This window comes from Zootoca vivipara, chromosome 9 (genome assembly GCF_965207765.1).
Source record: "Zootoca vivipara chromosome 9, rZooViv2.hap1.1, whole genome shotgun sequence".
NCBI classification, from domain to species: domain Eukaryota; kingdom Metazoa; phylum Chordata; class Lepidosauria; order Squamata; family Lacertidae; genus Zootoca; species Zootoca vivipara.
This window is the reverse complement of record NC_142592.1, coordinates 18,532,827-18,556,942: the sequence shown is the minus strand read 5'-3', so window position 1 is coordinate 18,556,942 and position 24,116 is coordinate 18,532,827. Positions and strand designations below refer to the sequence as shown.

The following is a 24,116-nucleotide window of genomic DNA, read 5'->3' as shown; positions in this document are numbered from 1 at the left end:
GGCTCAGTGGTTTAACCCACAGCGCCACCTGGGTCCCTTATATCTATAGTATCCTGTAGAAATAGGCTTCAGATAGTGATGGTAAACGGAGGAGCCTTAAATTTATAACTTATCGTAAATTTCCGTAATGCAAATATGATAATAAAATAGAAATTACAAAATGTATGATGCAGAATAAGCTTTGGAATATTATAACTATTGCCAGCAGGGAAAGGAAAAACAGCATAGTCATTGTGTCAGGCAAGAAACTAAAATAAGCAGCTGATACGAATGTGTTCTTTCCCATGTATGTTCTTAGCCTTGGTAATGTGCTATGATGTACATATTTTTTTTATTTTAAAAAAATCTGCTTAAATTCATCTTGGCCTTTTAAAACCCTGCTATTTTTATCATGGCCTTCTATTCAGTCTCATGTCTTCTTTTGTTTACATGTAGTTAGAAATTAACAGAGGAATCCTAACTCTTAATCCGCACAGCTGGCGGGTTTTAAGATTCTGCAATGGTATCCCTCTGCTGAGTTGTGTGTGAATGTAGCTGTTCCACTGGCTATCATTGCGGTCAACAAAACTGCAGTGGAATACATGATGTTGCTGCTGCTGCTGGCATAAGAACCTGAAATGTGTTTGAGGGTTCAGGCGGAACAAACCTATTTATGGATCCAGTTGATCCAACGCCAGTCAATTTCCTTTAGCCCCCTGTGCTGTGCCAGCCTGGAGCTGTTCCACACAACCTCCCACACTTACCTGGGAATAAACCCCACTGAATTCTTTGAATTTAATAGGACATACTTAAGAGTAGACAGGTCTGGGTTTGTACTGTAAGAGAATGTGAAGTTACTGGCCACAGTTCAGTGCAGGACCCCCTAGAAATCAACAAACTGAAGCCCAATTGCGGCATTCCCTTCTTAAAGTCTATTAAAAATTTAAGGATGCAATTAGTCTTGCAACAGAAAGGTTGTGGGAAAAACCCCTGCCCCCCCTAAAGACAATAGCACTTCATTTCTCTCTTTTATGACTGAAAGTGAGATTGCATTCTGTGTTGTATAATAACAAAGCTGCTTTTATTCAACATTTGTTTAGTGCAGGGGTAGACAACCTAAGACAACCTAAGGCCCAGGGGCCGAATGCGGCCCAATCTCCTTCTCAATCCAGCTCACGGACGGTCTGGGAATCACTGTGTTTTTACATGATTAGAATGTGTCCTTTAATTTAAAATGCATCTCTGGGTTATTTGTGGGGCCTGCCTGGTGTTTTTACATGAGTAGAATGTGTGCTTTTATTTAAAAAGCATCTCTGGGTTATTTGTGAGGCATAGGAATTCGTTCATCCCCCCGCCCCCCCCAATAGTCTGGCCCACCACAAAGTCTGAGGGACAGTGGACTGGCCCACGGCTGAAAAAGGTTGCGGACCCCTGGTCTAGTGCTAATGCAGTAGGTGCTGACCAGGAAAAAAATGAAACAGACTGGGCACCTACATTAAGCAAGAAGGACCAGGGTGAATAGGAAATGGTTAGCCGGTAGGGGGGAAAATGGAGAAAATGTCAGATTGTGGTGGAAAACTTTGCTGTGGGAGTTTCTTCATGCATCTTTAGATTCATGTATGCAGCAGAATTGAGATTCCGACACCTGAGCTAGTGCAGAATAAAATGACGGTGAATAGCAGGTGCCTTGTAATAAAGTACCCATGAAAACAAACAAAACAAAACAAAAACAAGGAACTGGGGATATAAAAGTAGAGATACACGAATTAAAAAAAGAGGAGAGGACCAAGAATTCTGACTGCATATGTACATTTAAAGCACCTCCCAAATAAAAATAAAAATAATAAAATGCTGGGAATTGTAGTGTACCCCTTACAGAGCTTCAGTTTCCTGCACCCTTAGCAAACAACATCTCCCAGGATTATTGGGGTGCGTGTGATGTGCTTGAAATGTGTTGTCATACCTCTTTAATCCCTAGATCCAGCAAATGTTAAAAAATATAATCTAGGCTTAGTTTCCTGATGAGGTAGTTGTCTGGGGCGATGAAGGAAAGGTGATGGGCTATTAAAAAAACAAATGGGTGGGACCCCTCCTCTAGCTTTTAGATAGTTAGAAGGGCAAAAGCCAGAGTTTTAGAGTTGGCAGTAATGTGACCTAGAAGACAAGCAGCAAGCTGGAATGCCAGAAAGGCAGAGCATGATGTCTGGTGTCTGTTTGAATCCAAGGCCGTTGTTGTTTTTGGAGAAACAACACCCTTTTGGGGTGGTAATGCGGTGTACCCCTCTGTCATAGGCTCAGGTTGTATATATGTGAAAATAAACCATATATCGTATAGACACCACGGTATCTGCTGTGCCCCATTCCCCAAAGGAAACATGAACCCTGGGTGGAACCTATGGAATCTCACACTGCACAGAGATTGGAGCGGTGTACAACATTGCTTTTAGTGTGTGCTGTGTATTGCAGAGCAACATGGAGTGAATGCAGGCAGTGAAGGAGTGTGGGGGGGGGTGTTTGGAATTGAAGATGGGTGCCAGTGTTTTCAGCGAGGGTCAAAACGGGGGGGGGGGGGACAGGAAGAAATACTGACATTTGCTGCCTAGAGTATTTCTCAGATACCGTTGCCAAGCTGGAAAGTTTGGAAGCAGCAGAAGCCTTATTATCTTGGCCTATTTTTCTAACCAGTTAAGCAGAAGTGGCAAGCTACACATATTATGTATATGAGTTGTTTGGCCTTTCCCTCTCACGCTCGGTTCCTAAATTACAAACACAAGGACCTATTTTGGGCTGCAATCCATCCCCGCCTCCAGTCAGCCATACACTGGTCAGTAACAAGCAATAGGGCTATGGATTCAGCGGTAGCCACTTGCTTCCATTGACCCCCACTGCTGCTTGCCAAGAGTTTAGATGGCTCTGTTGGTAAGTCACTTTAAAATTAAGTGTAAAAAAAAGTGTTATTTCTTAATTCAGAAATATCCTATTCACATTTGCAGAATTCTGTGGGGATTTTTTGCTAGGTTTGGAAGCCTAGCTTTTATCCCATGATGTTCCTGTGCCCCTGTGAAGTGGTCATGAAGTGGCAAATACAGGAGAAGTGTTGTTTTTTTCTGAGCAGGGGCACCGATACAGAGGAGGAGGAGGAGGAGGAGGAGGAGGAGGAAGAAGAAGAAGAAGAAGAAGAAGAAGAAGAAGAAGAAGAAGAAGAAGAAGAAGAAGAAGAGTTTGGATTTGATATCCCGCTTTATCACTACCTGAAGGAGTCTCAAAGCCGCTAACAATCTCCTTTCTCCTCCTTCCCCACAACAGATACCCTGTGAGGTGGGTGGGGCTGAGAGACTTCAGAGAAGTGTGACTAGCCCAAGGTCACCCAGCAGCTGCATGTGGAGGAGCGGAGACGCGAACCCGGTTCCCCAGATTACGAGTCTACCGCTCTTAACCACTACACCACACTGGCTCTCACACTGGTGCAAGGGACCTTGGGTACGCCTCTGCCAAGCCGTCCCCCTACAACAATTAGTATAGAGACAGTTGCAGCTCCTGAAAAACGGAATTTTGGTTTTGTTGTCCCAGATAATAGCTGGTTCTTGCCCTCCATGAATTTGTGTTTTTTCTCCCTTTAGAGCAATCTAAACCAATGGCTGTCATTACCTTTTGTGGCAATGTGTTCCATAAGCTAATCATGAACTGTGAACAGCTGGCAGTAAGAATGAATAGTTGAACTGGGGCGAATGGAGCTGACATCAGTCTTAGCCTGAAATACAGAAGGTAGTTAGATAGCTCCTAGATATCCCCGCCCCCCCAATAAATACTTCCATGTATCACCCCCACCCCTTTGTCTGGTCCAGAAATAGGAAACCTGATGAAGTGTTTGGATCTTGAGGACAGGGAGAATTTATATTATTTTAATTTATAGGCTGTCTCTTCGAGCAAATCTATCTTACAAGGCTGCTTACTTAAAACAACCATGAAGTACAGTGTCACATAAAAACAACTGGCAGCCTAAAACAATTCACAGGCCAGTAACACATCATTATAATTAACTGAAACAACTTGAGCAGTTTCAGACTAACACCACATAATTCCTTTACAGTGACATAACCTGAACTAAGTGGAGTTTTAAGGACTGTTTAAAAGTCTGTACCTGTGGGGTCCATATGCATATCACAATAATACTCTCTGGCGATTGTGCATGGGATTGTTGACTTAGTGTATTTAAGTATACACTATACACTAGCAGTTCGAAAGCACGTCAAAATGCAAGTAGATAAATAGGAACCGCTACAGCGGGAAGGTAAACGGCGTTTCCATGTGCTGCTCTGGTTTGCCAGAAGCGGCTTTGTCATGCTGGCCACATGACCTGGAAGCTATACGCCGGCTCCCTCGGCCAATAATGCGAGATGAGCGCGCAACCCCAGAGTCGGTCACGACTGGACCTAATGGTCAGGGGTCCCTTTACCTTTATACAACAGGACAATAAGGAAAAATCTGATGGTTTACAAGTCATCGTAATCAATACATTCATGTTCACAAGCTTTCCAGAAATGAGCTTAGCTGCAAACCAGCCTCTAATGTTCTCTTGCTGTCTTTTGTAGCGCAGTTTATTTATTTGGCAAACATTTAAGGCGGTATAAAACAGCCAGTTTCAATCTCCAGCATCTTCATTTAGGGCTAGCAAAATCTGAAATCCTGGATAGCGATTGCAAGTCAGTGTATATGAATGACCCTGTGCTAGATGGACAGTTGGTAGAGCTTGATGCAAGGCAGCTTCCTATGTTACTACCTTTTTCAATTATGTGATTATTTTCTTCACATATTTTTTTTGGGCAATAAAAGGTTCTGAATGCATTCTGCTTCCCATAAATAAAGCACAATCTCTGTTATGTTTCATGCTGAAGGCCAAAAAGATGTTTATAAATAACACATCGGTCAAAGCTAAGGCCTTTCAGGTTGGCTTGATTGCAGAAGCTTTCAAGGTGAAATCAAGCTCTGCTGCATTTGTATCATAATATTACTGTGATAATCCTAAAAATGAGAGATTTACAGCATATCTGTAAATCTTGTGTGCAGGGCCTGAGATTGCCTCTCTTAGTTGCTCTTTGGATGTGAATGTGTAACAATAAAAGCAGCAGCAGACTTGATTTAAATCTTCTTTTTTTAACAGAAAAACTCATTCTTGCTGGTAGAATCTTAATATTTACAACCAGATGAAGGTTTCATTTTTGGAATAATAAATTTTCAGAGTAGTTTTTACAGTTATATCAAAAATTACTGATTTGGTTATACTATTAGAAATACATTGACAGATAATTATGAAATTATTGTGAAGTTTAATAAGTTAACTGTTTATATTTGGACAACTTTTCTGCTGTACTTTATTGGAAGGAGAAAAACAGTCATTTCCTTAATAACAATTTAAACAATTTATTTAACTGAAACAATAACATTATAGCATATGTATCCATGTTTGTTAACTGATGTGGTTAAACAGTTTTTAAAAACAACAACTTTAGACTGAGTTTTAGCACACATGAAAAACTTAAAACAAATCCTTATTTCCTGATGAATAGCCTTAGGACTATAATGTAACTTAAAGAGAAAACTATCTTTAGAAAGATTTTCCCTCCAAAAGCATTTTATTTTAAAAATCCAATTTAAAAAAATCTGATTTAAATAAAAAAATCTGATTTTAAAAATAAATAAATAGGATTTTATCCACCCTGGTCAGGTTATTATTTTGTAACTGAAATACTGTTTTCTGCTTCTGTGTTGGTGTATGTGCAAACCTGGCCTTTTAAAACTAATAAGCAAAATACTGAAAGTGTTTGAAGGTAGGGGATTCACAACCTGTTAAATGCATTCCATATAATTTAGAAATTTTAAAATCTTGCAAATGCTTTTGCCATCTTTAAAGTTAGTCTGTGCTAAGTTTTGCACTCCTTGTGTTGCTCTCAATATACAGTCACCGTTTACTGACTGAAAATTTAAACTCATCAGTGGTGCTTGAATTTAGAGGAGTAGCATGGGAATTTGATTTATGAACAGCTATAAGCCCATTGTTCTTAAACACATGCACATATGTTTGGATTACATTTTAGGAGGTCCAATTTTATTATTAAATTATAAGAGGGTATGGATAAGAAATGTCATAGTAATGAGAGAGGAACGGCTAAGCCTTATACCAAACACTAGAGGTCAGCCTTCAAACACTATAAATGCTATTAAATTCAACTTCACTGACCTCTGGAGCTGAGAAAAGGTAATTGACAGTGAAGGATTATGGGAGATGTAGTACAAAAATTGGTAGGGCATTTGTGTTTGAAGTAGAAAGTGGGGGGAAATCAATGGAAGCAGACATTTTTCTTTTAATTATCATAGTAGCTTAAATGGGGATCCCAGACAACTGCTTATCAGGCATTGACCAGCCTATTGCCTGCTTCATTTTAAGACTGCAATAGTCTCATGTACCCTTGGGCTGTGCCATTCCATCTTGTCATAATCCTACAGAATACAGATATTGATGGTATAACTAAGCACTATAGTGACATTTCTCAATAAGGGAATGTCCAGACAGAAAATGTGGCAGGGGCAGGGAGGAGGAAATCTGATATTCTAACTGTCCACCAGGCCTGGACAGAGCTTATCCAAGGGCCCGGGATGGGAGTCTGGTTAAAACAAAAAAGCAGCTGGTCCCTGGCAGGACCCCCTGGTCAGTTTAGCCCTCTGAGACCTGGGATAAGTGTAAGGCCTTGGTCCAGTATACCTGAAGGAGCATCTCCACCCCCATTGTCCTGCCCAGACACTGAGGTCCAGTGCCGAGGGCCTTCTGGAGGTTCCCTCCCTGCAAGAAGCCAAGTTACAGGGAACCAGGCAGAGGGCCTTCTCGGTAGTGGCACCCGCCCTGTGGAACACCCTCCCACTTGATGTCAAAGGGAAAAAACAACTACCAGACTTTCAGGAGACATCTGAAGGCAGCCCGTTACTCCATTAGCACAAACCACTTGGTATTTGTTTTGCTTTTCATTCTTTGGATGAGTAAGAGTTTCAGTTTTGCCGTGACAGCTTACACGACAAAGGTTTGTAATACTTGCTTGTGGATTTGTAGGGTATTGGTAGCAATGTAAATGGGACACTAAAGAACAGAGGTCCAGAGAACACATCCTAATAGGTGGATGGCTTAAAAATAATAATACAATTTATGGAGCAGTTCTAGTTTATTTGGAAGACATAGTCTCTGATGTGGAAGCATTTACAGCCCAAACATACAAAGACTGGCTGGACTGATTAATTAGTAAACAAAAGGCACTTTGCAGACTGTTCCTATTCTGTTACTTGTTCCCAGGAATGATTCTGTCTGGCACTGAGAGCTGCTTGGGAGGCTCAGCCTCAGAAGCTCTATAATCCATCAGTAATTAGTTCCCTGTGGGGAACCTGTAGTCTTCCAGATGACCATCAGCCAGGGATGATGGGAGTTGTAACCCAACAACAGCCAGAGATCCAAAGAAGGCTATGAGAAAAGGTGGACACTGAAGGCTGGAGATAATAGAAGTACTTTATCGTGGGTGGCGATGCACTGAACAGCAATCTTTCAGTAGCCTATAGCAGGCCTATGTTTTGCATTATACTATATTCTGGTTCCTAATAATTCCAATGACCTAGGCATCTTAATTTTGTAGCTGTGAGAGAAGACACAATGTGATCGGCCATAGGTGTAACAGCATCCATGTCCTATGTTAAATTCAGCAACTGAGAAAACATGAAGTAAGATTAATTTTTATTGGGCTGCCCATGAAAATTATTATCATTGGGTTGTTTCCAACTAATGTTCTCTGTTCGCACAACAGAAATTCCCTCCTTTGCTCTCCACGTGCCTCCTAAATCTGGGCTGGGGTTCCCCCAAAGCTCCAGAGCAGATATGGGGAGGGTGCAGTACAAAAACCAGCTGAATGCAAGTGTTAAAACAATACAAAATGAATGTCTAAGGCAGAGAGAGAACTTTTTATCCCACTGGATGAAATTTGTGACTTGGACAAAACAATAAAAAAAATCTTCCAGTAGCACCTTAGAGACCAACTAAGTTTGACCAACTATTAGAGTTAGAGACCAACTAAGTTTGACCAACTATGACAAACTTAGTTGGTCTCTAAGGTGCTACTGGAAGGATTTTTTATTTTGTTTTGACTATTTCAGACCAACACGGCTACCTACCTGTAACTTTGTGACTTGGAGTTAGAAAAACAGAATCAGCAATTAATTGCCTATTTTATGTTATTTTTAATGATATTGATTGATTTTATAAGAAAAGAAAATTGCCTATTTTAAGTGAGCCGAGAGTACTTGCGCTTTTCACTTACTAACTTAGCCTAGTAATTTATATATGTTTCTACAGCCTATTAATAACCATCATAACGACTTACATCGCTGTCAGTACAGTAGTGGCTACATTACTGCAAGAATAATATTGTTATTAAACTTCACCATCTTTTTAGGTGTCATTTCTTTATGGCTGAAATGATCAACATTCAAAATCAGTTTTGATTGTACGGGGGAGGAAAGCCAAAGCAAAGGCGAAAATATGTTTTGTTCTATTCATCTCAATAGTTTCTGTGTCACTCTTCCTGTAGAAGAATTGATGAATGGCGGAAAGGATGACTAAGCAAGCCCATTGGTTTTGGAAATGGATCATGCTGCATTCCCAGCCATTAAGTTTAAAAATGTATGTGCAGTGAAAAGTGCAAAGGCATGTTTACTTTTCAGACTGAAGGGGAGAAAGCTGCCACTTTAAACAGTTCTGAAAAGAGTTCTTAGGCAAATAAAGGGAAAGGCTCAGAGATGTGAAGATCCATCGACTTGTTGTGCTTGAGTCCTTTGCAAAATACAGTGGTACCTCGGTTTAAGTACACAATTGGTTCCAGAAGTCTGTACTTAACCTGAAGCGTACTTAACCTGAAACGAACTTTTCCATTGAAAGTAATGGAAAGTGGATTAATCCATTCCAGATGGTTCCGCGGAGTACTTAAACTGAAAGTACTCAAACCGAAGCATACTTAAACCGAGGTATGACTGTATCCCAATGGCAATGGCACATGTTAACTTACGGTAACTCTATCAGTATGTTGCAAAATTAATGAGAAGTTGTTGGGTTTTTTGTTTTTGTTTTTGCATGAATTAAACCAGTTTTACAATCTTGGGGAGGAGAGGGGGGGAATTCCTGTTGCACAAGCGTAAATTCTTGCACTGAGGGGAGAATGCAAGGCATTCAGCCAACATACCGTAACTGGTGCAGGATTGCTGTAATACAGGGGTCAGGAACCTTTTTCAGCCGTGGGGCGGTCCACCGTCCCTCAGACCATGTGGTGGGTCAGACTATTTTTTTGGGGGGGGGGGAGGGAATAAACGGATTCCTATGCCCCACAAATAACCCAGAGATGCATTTTAAATAAAAGGACACATTCTACATCTTGTAACAACACACTGATTCCCGGACCGTTGGCCGGCCGGATTGAGAAGGCAGGGGCATCCGACCCCTGGGCCTTAGTTTGCCTACCCCTGCTGTAATATGTTCTTACTCTTTGTGCCCGCAAGCATTCTTAATGCTGCTTTCTGTGCCCGTTCAAGTTTCCAGGTTGGCTTCAAAGGCAGCATCCTGGCACAGAGCACGTAAGAAAATCAGATTCCATGAAGGTCCTGATGACTTGCTCCTAAGAATTAAACTATATAAGGGAAATGAAAGGTGTTTAACCAACTTATACTGCTGTTAAGCTTACCCACAAGTTTTTTTTTAGGTCTGGTATTTTTCACAGCTTTGACAAGATTTACTGTTGGGTATGGGAAGCTAACTCTGCCATGTCAGGGTTACAGTGGTACCTCGGGTTAAGTACTTAATTGGTTCTGGGGTGCCATTTGAACCCCAAAAAGTACTTAATCTGAGTGGTGATAGCGCGCATGCACAAAGCGCCGATAGAGCGCTTGTGTGCATGCGCGAAACACACAGGTTGCTTTTGTGCATGCGCGCGCGCTGCGGAACCTGGAAGTAAACACTTCCGGGTCCGCGGAGTACTTAAACTGAAAGTACTCAAACTGAAGCATACTTAAACCAAGGTATGACTGTACTGTGCTAAGGGATGGATATTCACCTTTGGGTTTCTATGAGACAAAGAGCCCAGAGATAAGGATCAATATATGTTGCAAAACCTGTTTAGAATACACACATGGCGGTGCTATTTTTGCTGAAGCTTCTTGGTGCTGTGGAAGCTCTGTGAGCGAACAGTACTGAATCTTCTTCAAATTGACAGCTGCCATGGACTGCCCAGGTAAAGACAACCATTTATAATATACAGATTAACAGTTTGCTGGACATATTATTAAAGTGCATATCCAAAACTTAATTTCAGAACAGAAGTGGAATTGATAACAATCAATAATCAGCCATTCCCTTCCCATGCCTTCTGCTTTCTGCTGATTTGAAAAGTGTATGTTTCATATGTTGTAGTAGTTAAGTCCTAGCTAATCTGTTGACCTTTTGCTATTTGGGAAACTTCTGTGAGGAATTTGAGCTTCAATGAACATTACCCATGAAGAACGCAAGTTGTGCATGCCACGTAGCTCCCCTGCAGAGGATCAGTTTGGAGAGACAGTGAATGATATTTCTTTCATTTACACACAGACTAATACAAGTGCATTGTAAAGAAATATTGCAGTGCAACATTGCAAGGTTGGTCTGGAGGCATTTTTGTCCGCCATTTAGAATGTTATCGTGACTATGAGGAATGTATTCAGAAATCCAGTTTGGGTTAGGGGATCTTATGCTGCTGAGATATGTTGGAAAATTTTGTGGCGTGGCAGTGAAAGAGATGGCAGACTTTAATGGGAGCTGCTAAGTTCAATTAAAACATTTCTAGAAACTTTCAGTGGATGCTGGACTGGTGATACAATCATATACACGTCTACACAAAAGTAAGCACCATTTAGTTTAATGGGACTTATTCCCAGTTATTCCAGACTTATTCCGGGACGCAGGTGGCGCTGTGGTTTAAACAACTATGCTGCTTGGACTTGCTGACCGGAAGGTTGGCGGTTCGAGGCCAGGCGACGGGGTGAACTCCCGTTGTCCGGTCTCAGCTCCTGCCAACCTAGCAGTTTGAAAGCACGCAGTGCAAGTAGATAAATAGGTACCGCTCCGGTGGGAAGGTAAATGGTGTTTTCGTGCGTTGCTCTGGCTTTGCCAGAAGCGGCTTAGTCATGCTGGCCACATGACCTGGAAAAACTGTCTGCAGAAGTGAACAAACGCTGGCTCCCTTGGCCTGTAAAGCGAGATGAGCGCCGCAACCCCAGTTGTTCGTGACTGGGCTTTAACTGTCAGGGGTCCCTTTACCTTTTACCCCCCAGTTAAGTATAGACTCAAGACTAAATCTGGCCTAAACATAGACCTAGAAGAAAGGCAGAGAAAAGTGTTTGAAAGTTTTGGGTTTCTGAATGCAGAGGGAGGAACTTAGATAAGAAGTTTCTGGGAGACCTTTTCCTGCACTAACATTTGATTGACTCATCTGAAGCAGCTGGTCTGAAGCATTTGTCTGTTGGAAAGAATGTGACAAGATCAAAAAGACCAACTGCCCACTTTTCAAATCTTAACTTTCATTTCTCCTTTATCTTGAAGGGAGATCCCTCACTCCTTCCTTTTAGCCCCTCCTGAAAAGCACTATTCGTTCACACTACAATTCTGCAGATGGGTGAGATGAAAGGAATATATTTTGAAGTCCTAAATGGCAGGGTTTCATTAACAAACTTCATAACACTTACCTGTACTTAAATTCCTGTCCTCTGGGAGACCTGCCTCCCAAATGATACTGTTACGAACTGTAGAAATATGCTGACTGTAGTTACCACATCGAATAAAGGCACAAAATATTTAGCAAATTGAATGCTGACTGGTATGCCTTTAAAATATGCCCAGTCAAGTTAATATGATGTACATCAGTCTGAAAGGTTGCACATGCAGTGGAACGTAGCTTATTTACAAAGTGGTTAAAGTTCCTAGATTGTTGGATGGATGGGTGAGAGCCATGCGACTGAACTGGAGCAACCAGCTTAAAGCTCCTCACATGCTGAGATTACCACAGGTAGATGTAGACAGGGTAGTGGTGGTGAACAATAGATTACCTATTTCCTTCCAAGGTAAGAGGAAGTAACATAACTAAGACCAGCAGGACAGCTTACTCTATGGCATTAACCTCTTCATGCATTAATTAGATGTAAGGAGGTTGGTTATATGAGATTGATGAACCTGCAACATATAGAAGCTCAGCCTGCACACTCACTACATGCTCAACAAGGATGGAAGGAATTAACGTACAGTGGTTTAATTAAGAACTTAATCCGTTCTGGAAGTCCGTTCTTAAACCGAGGCGCACTTTCCCTAATGACGCCTCCTGCTGCCGGTGCCCTTCCACCGTTCGGATTCCGTTCTTAGACCAAGGTAAAGTTCTCAAACCAAGACACTATTTCTGGTTTTGCGGAGTTTGTAAACCAAACCGTTCTTAAACTGGACTGTTCTTAAACCAAGGTACCACTGTACTGCTGACCATTCAGGCTGAAGCTGGAGTCACAGTTCTGTTGCTCTCGTCCCTACTCCTGCAGCAAATCCAAAGGATCATCTTGCTGGATTCTAGATCTCCATTGCGTTCCTTCCCATTTCCAGTTCACCTGGCTTCTTAAAGCACTACTGCTGCTGTTCCTCTGAGGCAGGAGTACTTAAAAGTACTTAAAAGTAAAAAAATGAAAGAGGCATGAAAGACGGTGCTTGTCTTAATTACCATAGCATTTCCCTTTGCTCAGTTTGTCTTACAAAATTGCTGTTTTGTGGAAAGTAGAAACAGTAAGCTTAAAAAAACAACTACTACACATGTACTATATTTCTGCATCAGGTACATATGCCTAAGCACTATATTTTAAAATGATTATTTGTAGCAAAGGCTACAGCATCTCCATAGCAAGTACAAATACTACTTATGTGTCTATTTTTTATTTTAAAAAAAGCTTGGTAAAGTTAGCTGTGCCCAACTTTGGGGGGGGGGAGCATCAGACAATATCCTTTGCACATTTTCCTATTATGAGAACCTTCCAATATGTTATATTATTCCTGGTCAAACATGCCCTGTTTTGTTAGCGGTTTTTTTTTTATGTAGCCCTTATCAGCTATTAGGGACCCAGGTGGTGTTGTGGTTAAACCACTGAGCCTAGGGCTTGCTGATCAGAAGGTCAGTGGTTCGAATCCCTGTGATGGGGTGAGCTCCCGTTGCTTGGTCCCAGCTCCTGCCAACCTAGCAGTTCGAAAGCACGTCAAAATGCAAGTAGATAAATAGGAACCGCTACAGCAGGAAGGTAAACGGCGTTTCCATGTGCTGCTCTGGTTTGCCAGAAGCGGCTTTGTCATGCTGGCCACATGACCTGGAAGCTATACGCTGGCTCCCTCGGCCAATAATGCGAGATGAGTGCGCAACCCCAGAGTCGGTCACGACTGGACCTAATGGTCAGGGGTCCCTTTGCCTTTACCTATCAGCTATTAGGCCTGGGACTGTTCTAACTGGAACTAAATCCTTGTACCACAGCTCGCAAGACTCTTGTTTTGCATCTGTCAAACCGTCTTTTTCTTCCTACACATAGTCAAAGGCTGCAAAAATATTCATCATGCTAATGTTCAAAATGGCAGTGCTCTGCTTCAAGATGATGGCACTGAATACCCTGTGTGGTTCAAGAGTTAGTCATCCATTCCATTTTGCACTAAATGAAGACACTGAAAAAGTTTTCATTGACTCAGTGTGCCAGCATGCTAATATATCCAGATCCAGTTTAATATGCGTATTTTGATTTTTTTATTGTTACATACAAGCCCCCTTGAGATCCAAGTGTGGGTTATTTTTTTATTTCCATTATGAGTAAAACCACGAGTGCGTGTTTTGCCGCACCTTGATTGAATATTTTGCAGGGCCAACAGACAAAATTGGCTTGGCTTGGGGTCATATTCACAGCCAGTTCACAGTACTTGGTCAGTGGTGCACAAGCACACAGGGATATTCTCCCTCTCCCTCTTGTCAATTTATCAGAAAGGGTTTGGGAGTGAATCATAGACGCTGGGTTGCTCTTTGCTCATTAAACAGCCATCTGCTCTAGGGCATAAATTGAACATATGATAGCATATTGGGAGTAGATTATTATTATTATTATTATTGTTAAGTGGCTATTGCATGGTAAGAAAGGACTTGCTGCAGCTGGGGAAATGTATTTACCATTCATTCCAAGGACAATGTTGCTTGCTCCCCATCCTCTAGCACTGAGAAGGTTTCTTCTGTTTTAATCAGCAGGGAGGGGAAATATGTGTGGTTCTTTGTCTTCTGCGTTTTTTTTGTGTGACAAAAGAATTCCCATTTGAATTGCGGTGCTCTATTCAGGCTCCCTCTGAGCCTGTGGTTAACAGCAGTCAGTCTTTGCAGTGTTCTGACGTCATCCAGTGTATGCATAAGCTATGCTATTGTCTTACTGAGAGCAGGGGCTGTGGATTGCAGTATCTGGTGTCTGCTACCTATTTCTGCCTCACTGCATCAGCAGAAGAGACATTGGCCTTCCCTTTGCTGGATTTTTAAAATAAGTACTCCTGTTCCTTTGCTTTTTTTTTTAATTACAAAAAAATTGCTTCTGCGAAGAAGGACCAGTTTTGCTTTAAGAGCTGCAGAGAAAGGCAATCTGCAGAGTGGAGCCTGGGGAGGAAGAGAGGAAAATCTGGAGGCTGGCTAGCTGTGGGGACTGCGCTGTCTGGCTTCATGACCACTGCTGTGTAGAAGCCTCATCCCTTCTCTGACACATTCCCCGCAGCTCTCTTTTCTTTTCCCTTTTAAACCCCTCTTTTGAGATTTGAGCATCTGGAGCCAGCCATGTTTGGCACAGAGTCGTCATGTAAGTAGACGCGTTCTCTCACTTGCATTTCTGTTGGTGGGCAGGTCTGGCTGGCAGGATTTGTTCCATGCCCGGTAACTTCATTCTGCCGTGTCGAAGGGTTCAGAATAAAATAGTAATAATAAAAATAAAATATGTGGTTCCAGCTTGCTTGGTAAAGATGCTTTGGGGTGGGGTGGTGGGGGGAAGGTTTCGATCGTCTCTCCTTCTGTGTGTCTTTGACTCTGGCAGCCAGACATCCAAGTGCTGTCAGTGATTCCGAATCCAGGCCGCTTAAAAGATACAAAAGAAAATGTGGTTTTGCTTGAATATGTTCTTTGTGTGTGAGCAAGACTGAGAGAGCAGTGTGTGCATGTACACACACACGCACACGCACACACACACCCCCAATATCTTGCTATTGCAGTTGCAGTAATTAAATAGTTACCCATGTGATAATGAGGGTGTTTGAAGGATTGTTGCAGGATTATGTGCTGGGGAGCTAGAACCTATTTAACAATGGAGTGCCAGATTGCTGCTATATAATAAAACGCAATTTTGTTTAAAGCTTCTAAAGTTTGGTTTGCTGGTGTGATGGACTGCAGCGTTGGGGATACAGTGAAAGCAATCACCACCACCGTCATCATCCTATATAATGTCAGTGGCTGGTTGCATATTGAAACTTACAAGCTGGGTCTGGTGCAAAGGTGCATAGCAGCTTTGTTTTCCATTTTAAAAAGCCATTGAGAAGCTACCGAAGTGAGAGAGGATTGTGTATTGGACCTTAGTCCTGATAATATTAGCGATGATAGTGACACCACTGGGAATCAGTATTGCCCAGTAGGCTTATAAACAAAAAGGGAAATAAATAAGATGTTGAGCTGACTTACAAGGGTATGGTATAACATGCACCAAAATAATTTGTGATCTGATTTTTTTGTAACGGTGGGAAGGAATTTATTTGCCACAGTGGTTATCTAGGTTCCTGATTACAGAGGTCCCAGTTCTTTTAGAATGGTAATAGTGTGGGACAACAGCCCTTAAAGGACTTGGATGTTTCCAAGGGTTAACTGGTTCTTTTAATTCAGCTTCCCACTCATCATAACACAATGCCTGTTCAAGGTCAAGGGAGAATAAAATGCATCACCATCTGTGCATTGATTTAGCTTTCTTCCCTTTCCCAAGAAATGTTGCATTACTGGCCTTGTCTCTTAACTTTGGGTTGTTGTTTTTTTGTTGCATATACATACTGTATCCCAGTAGCTGGTACTGAAAGTAGAATGCTGAACACTTTTTAGCCTAGTGAAATGGCACTTGGAATTACCTGGGGGATGCAACTTGCAAAGCGTCTACATGATCAAAAAGAAAAAGGAATAGCTGCTATTGCTTCAACACTTTTACCCAAGGGTGTACGGGGTAATAGCTAACGGCAAAAAAGCCATCTATATAAATAGTCCTGAAAAAAAAGAACTTCCTTATTGTCTGCCGAACAGTACTATTTCATACAGTCGCCAATGTGGTAACTAACTGGCTGCCCTTCTGATAACAGCTGGGCAAGCTTTTGTTTCCATGACATCCTGATTAATGCAATTTCTGGTTTTTAAAAGGGTGCGTGGAATGGGGGGAAAAACGCTGCTTATTTTATGATTTTAAAATCCTAAAATAAATGGTTATAAAGTTGAGAATTAAGGAGAATAACCTCAGCCAGGGCTTTGTGCAGCCCCACCCCTGTTCCAAGACAGGTTAAGTGCTTTTGCAAGCTTGATGGCTAGCAGTGGTGCAGCCAATCAGAGGAAGTGTTACGAGGTGTGCTTTTTTTCTTCCCATTTTCCTCTTTGCAGAAGGCCATTATCTCTCCTTTGTCTTAGGGCGGCTTCAGATGTGCACTAACCATGCTGAAAGTGTGAGAGGTCTGCAGTTGGCGAGGTGGTTCTTCACCTTGCATACAAGCTTGCCCATTTCTGGGAACAGGTTTAAAGGTAGCACACCACAGAACACCACCTCAGTGATTTCTTTTGAAGGTATTATAGACATGTGCAATTCGGATGCATAGCACAGGAACTCTGTGTTCCTGGCTTGTTTAAATGCACATAAGACCCAAGTCTTTTTTCCCTTTGCTATGTGATTCTGCCCCTAGCACTTAAGGCTGTTTCCCCCCCTGAAATGAGCTTTGGAGAGGCACATTATTATTTAATTTTCTCTATAAAGACATGTGGATGGTATTCAAGTATTGAGGCATGCAGAATATTGGCATGTGTTTTTAACCTTTATTAATGATAGTTTCATTGTTCATTTTTGTAAGACCACTCTGAGGTTTTATGACCCTTGAGCAGAATATAAATCGTACGAAATAAATAAACTTACGTAGTTTTACTCAGACTAGACACATTGAAATTAATGGACCTAACTTTTCTAGTGGGTCTAGTAAAATTTAGTTGCCTACCACCCATAGTATCTAGTTGGCCACTGTGAGAACAGATGGTCCTTTGGCCTGGTGGTCCTTGTGTGCATATGGTTGTTCATCCTATCCCTGAAGCAGTATTTTGCACACTTTTTGAGCTTGAACCTCTTCTACCTTTTTGGCTTCTGCTCCACAACCCCACACCGTTTGACAAGTGAGTATGGAGATTCTTATGCAGGCATAGGCAAACTCGGCGCTCCAGATTTTTTTGGCCAACAACTCCTATGATCCCTAGCTAACAGGACCAGTGGTCAGGGATGATGGGAATTGTAGTCCCAAAACATCTGGAGGGCCGAGTTTGCCTATGCCTGTTCTTATGCATCAGTGCATGAAGTATCTGAATTTGAGTTGGATTTGCACAACATTGGCATTAGAAGAGGAAAAGAACAGATTTGACTGTTCAGAGACCATACATAGAGAACTCTGGATATCGCTTTTCTCTGCTTCCTTCCTCACAAATCGGATGCGAGTCTGTGAAGGCTCCCTTGCTGGAGGAATTCACCTATTTTTTTTGTCTGATGTAGGAGGGAAGGGAAGGGATTTTTCTACCTGCCTCAGGACCATCTCCCTTCCTGAAATTTCACACTCGCTTGTGGTACTCTAAAGCACTTTCATTTACAGAATGGAAATTGCTGGGGGGTTTTGTTAACAGTAATAACAGCCATAGCTGTCAAGTTCTCCCTTATGCTGAATAGGCTTCCTCGCGAGAAAAGGGAAAACTTGACAGCTATGATAACAGCCATTTAGAATAACATTAAAAAAAATTTTTTTAAAGCTTTGTTTAGAATAAATAACATGCACACAAACATCACAGCACTTCCTAAAACCTGCAAGAGGTAGAAGAGTATGCCTGTTTTCTGGTTGTTTTTTTTTTCAGGAACATAACCATAGCACCATGATGTTTACATTACCTGATCATAAAAAAGTGATCGGTTGAAAGGTTTGGTTTTTCTGGATTCTGCTTTTGTCCTGTTACTCGTTTAATTCTGTTTTAGATTTTTCTGCTTTACGTTTCTATCTTTCTTTTTTTAATTTTTACTGGTAAACTACCCAGAGAACCTTTGCTATTGGACGGTATGCTTATACAGTATAGCCAGCTGATTTTATTGCTCATAACCAATGGACATCACAATACAGTATGAGCACAAATTGCACAACTACAAAACGAAAAACATAACATGCACCAGACCAGGGCAAATCTACAATGGGCATATATGAATATTGCAAATAAACAAATAGCATTCTTGGCTGGCTCAGACAACAACAGATGCACATTATGCAGTTGCCTAGGGTGGCATAATCCCAAACCTGGAGATCCATGCTTTCGTATTGCCTTTGGCTTGGCTGTGGGGGAAAGATGCAGCAATCTAGAACCTTCTGTAGTGTTGCATGCGTGTGGAAGTTGGGAATAAACTTTTTAAATATATTTCCGCCTGGAATGGCAGAAAATATTGTACCTGATAGCAGGACAAGAGGCTTTTGTCTATATATTTTTAATGTACTTGAAATGTTACCTTAAATTAGGGTACCCTCAGAGAGGATTCGTGTTGCTTTTAAAAGGTGAATAGCAGGACATAATCCTGTGTGTGTGTGTGTGTGTGTGTGTGTGTGTGTGTGTGTGTGTGTACTCAGAAGTAAAGCAGTGGGATATAGAAAAGAAGTCTTGAATTGTTCAGATCAAGTGATGTGTCAGGTTACCAGTAGCCACAGTTGTTATGGGAAAGGGTAATTTCAAGAGATGCTGGTTTCAGTTTATACAGAGAAAGGAAACTCTCAAGGTCACAGTCTCCAAACTGCTTATGAGGGGAAGTACCAGATAAGGATGGTTGAAGTTATTAGCTTATCTAGGCTTGATCGCCGTCCGGTACAGATCAAATGACAGTACAATGTGTTGTTCCCAAGGTGCAGCAAAGAACAGAAAAGTGAACTTTCCAATGGTCAGAGCCTCATGATGTTGGGAATATATAACCATAGTTCTTTTCCTCTTGCAAGAAATTTTGTTCTTTTTAAAAAAAACTTCTTTATTGGTTTTTCCATGTATACATCCTCTAACAATATTTCTCTAACAATTTTCCATATTTCTCCCCCTCCTCCCCTGGACTTCTCTCATATTCCCATTTTGTTTTATTTCCATATTACCCTGTGTGTTAACTGCTCACAGTTGTGAAGAATATTCTTATGTTATGAATGGTCCTTCCTCTTTGGCGAATGGTCCTGAGATCGAGTGTCTTCAAAGCCCATGACACCTTTGGTAAAGGCTGTTCTCCAACTGGAGTGCTCACAGGCCAGTGTTTCCCAGGTGTCAATGTTTATACTACTTTTTTTTTTTTAGATTTGCCTTGAGACAGTCTTTAAACCTCTTCTGTTGACCACCAGCATTACCCTTTCCATTTTTAAGTTCGGAATAGAGTAGTTGCTTTGGAAGACGATCATCAGGCATCCACACAACATGACCAGTCCAACGAAGTTGATGTTGACGAATCATTGGTTCAACACTGGTGATCTTTGCTTCTTCCAGTACACTGATATTAGTTCGCCTGTCTTCCCAAGTGATGTGTAAAAATTTTCAGAGACACCGTTGATGAAATCTTTCGAGGAGTTGGAGATGGCGTTTATAAGTGGTCCATTTTTCACAAGCATATAGTAAGGTTGGTAGTACAATGGTCCATGTCACCATTAACAAATAGAAGTAGGAAAAGGCCAATATATATGCAGACTATCCCTGGGCAAAGTGACTTTTCTTTAAATTCTCAAAGTTCTTAACCTAGCTCAAGGTTGTCCTCTAAACTAGACAGATATTTCACTGATAGTAAATCACAGTCAATGCATCATTTGAAAAAGAATACTTTAGAGCTGTCTTTCCCCAAAATGGCAACTAGACATTCCATTTTGGTGGCTGTAACCTTGGTTTAAGGAGCAATTTGGCGCCTAGCTTATATATCTGAGTTTCTAACATTTGATAAAAAGGTGAGTCATCAACATAGTGAAATTGCATTGAAGGTAAACACCTTATTGGGTTGCCTTATTAGAGGGTTTACAGGTAACATGACAGGTTCCTCTACTATTGTTACTGAGGCCTTCAGCTAAGTGGAATGTGCTTTGTTCCCATTACCGTGTTTCTAGAATGGTGACAGGATTTGATAACATCTTTAAAATGCGCTGAGAGAAAATAGGGATAGGCTGTCCTCCATGGACAAGGTCTGTTTAAATGGACTGAAATGGCACGAGGTAAGATTTAGACTGGACATCAGAAGATCTTCTGAAGTGTGAATGTGGTTGAGCGCAGAAGCAGGTTGTAGGTTGAGTTTTAGAGTCGACGTGCCTCTTTGCATGTTGATGAGAAAGCAAAGCTACATGTGTGAATCTTAAGAGGTTAACTGGAGAGGATTTGAAGGTGCCACTAAAGTGCTTTGATAGCCACTAGCTTATGTGTGGTGAATAAAAAACAGTAGCCTTCCAACTAAACCAATCGTCTAGTTTGGAAACCATAATCTAGACCAGGCATCCCCAAACTTCGGCCCTCCAGATGTTTTGGCCTACAACTCCCATGATCCCTAGGTAGCAGGACCAGTGGTCAGGGATGATGGGAATTGTAGTCCAAAACATCTGGAGGGCCGAAGTTTGGGGATGCCTGCTCTAGACCAAGGATTGCCAAAATTGGGTCTCCAGCTGTTGTTGGGACTACAACTCCCATCACACCTTGCTAGCCAACCAGTGGTCAGGGATGATGGGAGATGTGGTCCAAAAACAGCTGGAGACTCAAGTTTGGTAAACCCTGGTCTAGATGGTGGTGTGGCCAATCAATTGCTACAATCTGAGATTGCCTGGGCTGTTGGAGTAGGGAAAGAGCAGGTCTTTGGGCACCACCTCAGCAGGAAATTCTCCTGCACAATTCCCAGTGGAATAAATGAGTGTCACTCAGGAATCTCTGTATCTGAAAGCTTGCTATGGTGCTGTTGACGTTTATAGCAGTGTGCCCTGGTAAACCGACACCATTGTTTGTCCATGGGAACATGGAATACATTCTCTACAGGACATGCCTATTAAGAGAAAAGGAGAGACAAAAACAGTGATGTATCCGCAGCTGAGGTTTGTTTGTCCTTTACATTTTGATCCAACTGCTGATCTAATTTGGTTTCCATGTTTGGTTGTTCTCCTCTGCCCGTTCCATGGCATTCATTTTCCCATTTTCCACAGACCTTACAATCTTCAGGTGTCCTATTTACTTAACTGAAAGCCCCAATTACATATCCTAGCATATTCCTTCTCTTCCCAGATGGTCCCCTCGTTGCAAATTGGGAACAATCCTCTACTGGCAATCTGTTCAGGAAATGACTGGCATGAACCCAACACCACAGACTCTTGCACAATATGATCTGCATTGTATATTGCTTCAGACTAAATTAGTATCTGAATTTTAAAAAGTGGAACTGCCGAATCAGGCTAAAAAAATAATAAGAACAATTGCTGGGTGACGTTTTGTCTTAGTCTGGTTGGCACTTAATACTGATAGCCATTCAGCTGGGGTAGTAGCTATGAGCTTGAATACCAGCTGTGCTTCTCCATGTGCTGCTGTGCTATTCTCAGCCACTGTGAAAATGAGGCATTTCCATTTAATTTGCATCTCCCCCCCCCCACTAAACAAAAAGAAAACAGCAAACAAATGAACCACAGCTATTGCATTTATTCCCATTCAACTCATTCAACTATATATACAGTAGGCTCTCTTTCACACCTTACTAGTGTTATTTAAAATAAAAAACATTACCTTGCAGTTTAAGGAAGGGGAAACTAGTCATCCATTCTGCAGCTGGTGTGCGTGACTTTTGTAGAATATTACTAGATTCTGATTTTGTCAACTGCAACTTCAGATAATCTAGTCCCAAAATTTCTGATGGTTTCAAATCTATAATGATGATGGAATATAATATTGTTATCTCTTTGTTTCAAAGCGTGTAATATAGATATATATTTATATGTATGCATGTTAGAGAGTTAGCAACCTGAATTTGAGCGGTCATGGATATAGCTGGCAGCAATTCATACTAAGTGAAAACAGGTGTAACTTTTGTAAAACAGTGACATCTGTTTGGGAATGGCTTTGTCACATTCAATTCAGAGCAAGACAGGCTTTGAAGAAAAAGACCTGTTCTCTAGCTTTTTCAGAGTAATTAGTTTGGCGGAAAGTTGACTGATGAGTTGCTGCGATGGCACACAGCTCCAGCCTTTTTCCTTCCTTCCTTCCTTCCTTCCTTCCTTCCTTCCTTCCTTCCTTCCTTCCTTCCTTTCCTTAGATTTTTAAAAAATAGTGATGGATGAACATATGAGTAGGTAAATAAATATACATGCACCACTTTAAGAACATAGAAAAATACAAAGCCAAGATTTGTGGGTGGGAGAAAACTATATTATTCACTAGGGATGAAGAACAAGGTTGTGAGATCATTGGCCAGATCATTGTTCCATGTAGCTCAGTGTGAATGACAGCTGCTCTCCATGGTTTGTCAGGGAACATTCCCATCCCCACCTGAAGATAGCAGGGATTATACTTTGAACCCTCTGCAGGTAAGCAGGTGTTCAACTACTGAGCTGTAGCCCTTCCCTAAAAAGAAACATGGGCAACCTGTCTGAATCTTGGGATCATAGCTGTCAAGTTTTCCCTTTTCTAGCGAGGAAGCCTATTCAGCATAAGGGAATTTCCCTTTAAAAAAGGGAGAACTTGACAACTATGCTTGGGATGCAAAGGTAAGACAGATTGCTTTACCCAGGATTTGATTCTGATATATTTAGTAGATTAATTTCTGTGCTATCCAGTAACCGAAATTTGCTGGTGTGTCCACTCCATTTAGCCTGAATAACCAGGAGAAGATAATGGCCACTGGTCCCGTCACCTCCTGGCAAATAGAAGGGAATGAAATGGAGGCAGTAAGAGATTTTACTTTCTTGGGTTCCATGATCACTGCAGATGGTGACAGCAGTCACGAAATTAAAAGATGCTTGCTTCTTGGGAAAAAAGCAATGACAAACCTAGACAGCATCTTAAGAAGCAGAGACAGCACTTTGCCGACAAAGGTCCATATAGTTAAAGTTATTGTTTTCCCAGTAGTGAAGTATGGAAGTGAGAGCTGGACCATAAAGAAGGCTGATCACCGAAGAATTGATGCTTTTGAATTATGGTGCTGGAGGAGACTCTTGAGAGTCCCATGGACTGCAAGAAGATCAAACCTATCCATTCTTAAGGAAATCAGCCCTGAGTGCTCACTTGAAGGACAGATCGTGAAGCTGAGGCTCCAATACTTTGGCCACCTCATGAGAAGACTCCCTGGAAAAGACCCTGATGCTGGGAAAGATTGAGGGCACTAGGAGAAGGGGACGACAGAGGACAAGATGGTTGGACAGTGTTCTCGAAGCTACCAACATGAGTTTGACCAAACTGTGGGAGGCAGTGGAAGACAGGAGTGCCTGGCGTGCTCTGGTCATGGGGTCACGAAGAGTCGGACATGACTAAACAACAACAAACCAGGAGAAAGCCAGGCTTGTGCCATAGGTAAAGAGCTGAGTGCACCTCTTCCTCAGTGTTATCTCTGCAACAAGCACTACAAATCTGGGTTCCCCCCTGTTATTTCTTAATGTTTGCCTAGTGCTACATAAATAAACCAAGTTGAGAGGTCTCTTAGGGAGAAGTCTGGACAGGCTGCTATCATAATGTTGTGTGATCTCCTATCTTAGAAGAGAAGGTTTTACTAGATTT

The 24,116-nt window shown here is 41.6% G+C and overlaps 1 protein-coding gene across 4 annotated transcripts in view; it reads left to right on the top strand.

The window, feature by feature from the left end:
• The window catches only part of ST7 (suppression of tumorigenicity 7), a 93,808-nt gene that overhangs the window by 4,327 nt on the left and 65,365 nt on the right, over window positions 1-24,116 (top strand). For 2 of the 4 annotated variants that reach the window (XM_088676504.1, XM_035126668.3), the window contains exon 1: window positions 14,445-14,925. The exons of the other annotated variants lie outside the window; for them this stretch is intronic. In XM_088676504.1, coding sequence (XP_088532630.1) covers window positions 14,904-14,925 — 22 coding nt within the window. In that variant the 5' untranslated portion in view covers window positions 14,445-14,903. Of the gene's footprint in view, window positions 1-14,444; window positions 14,926-24,116 lie in introns of those variants that run through there. 4 annotated transcript variants of the gene reach the window in all.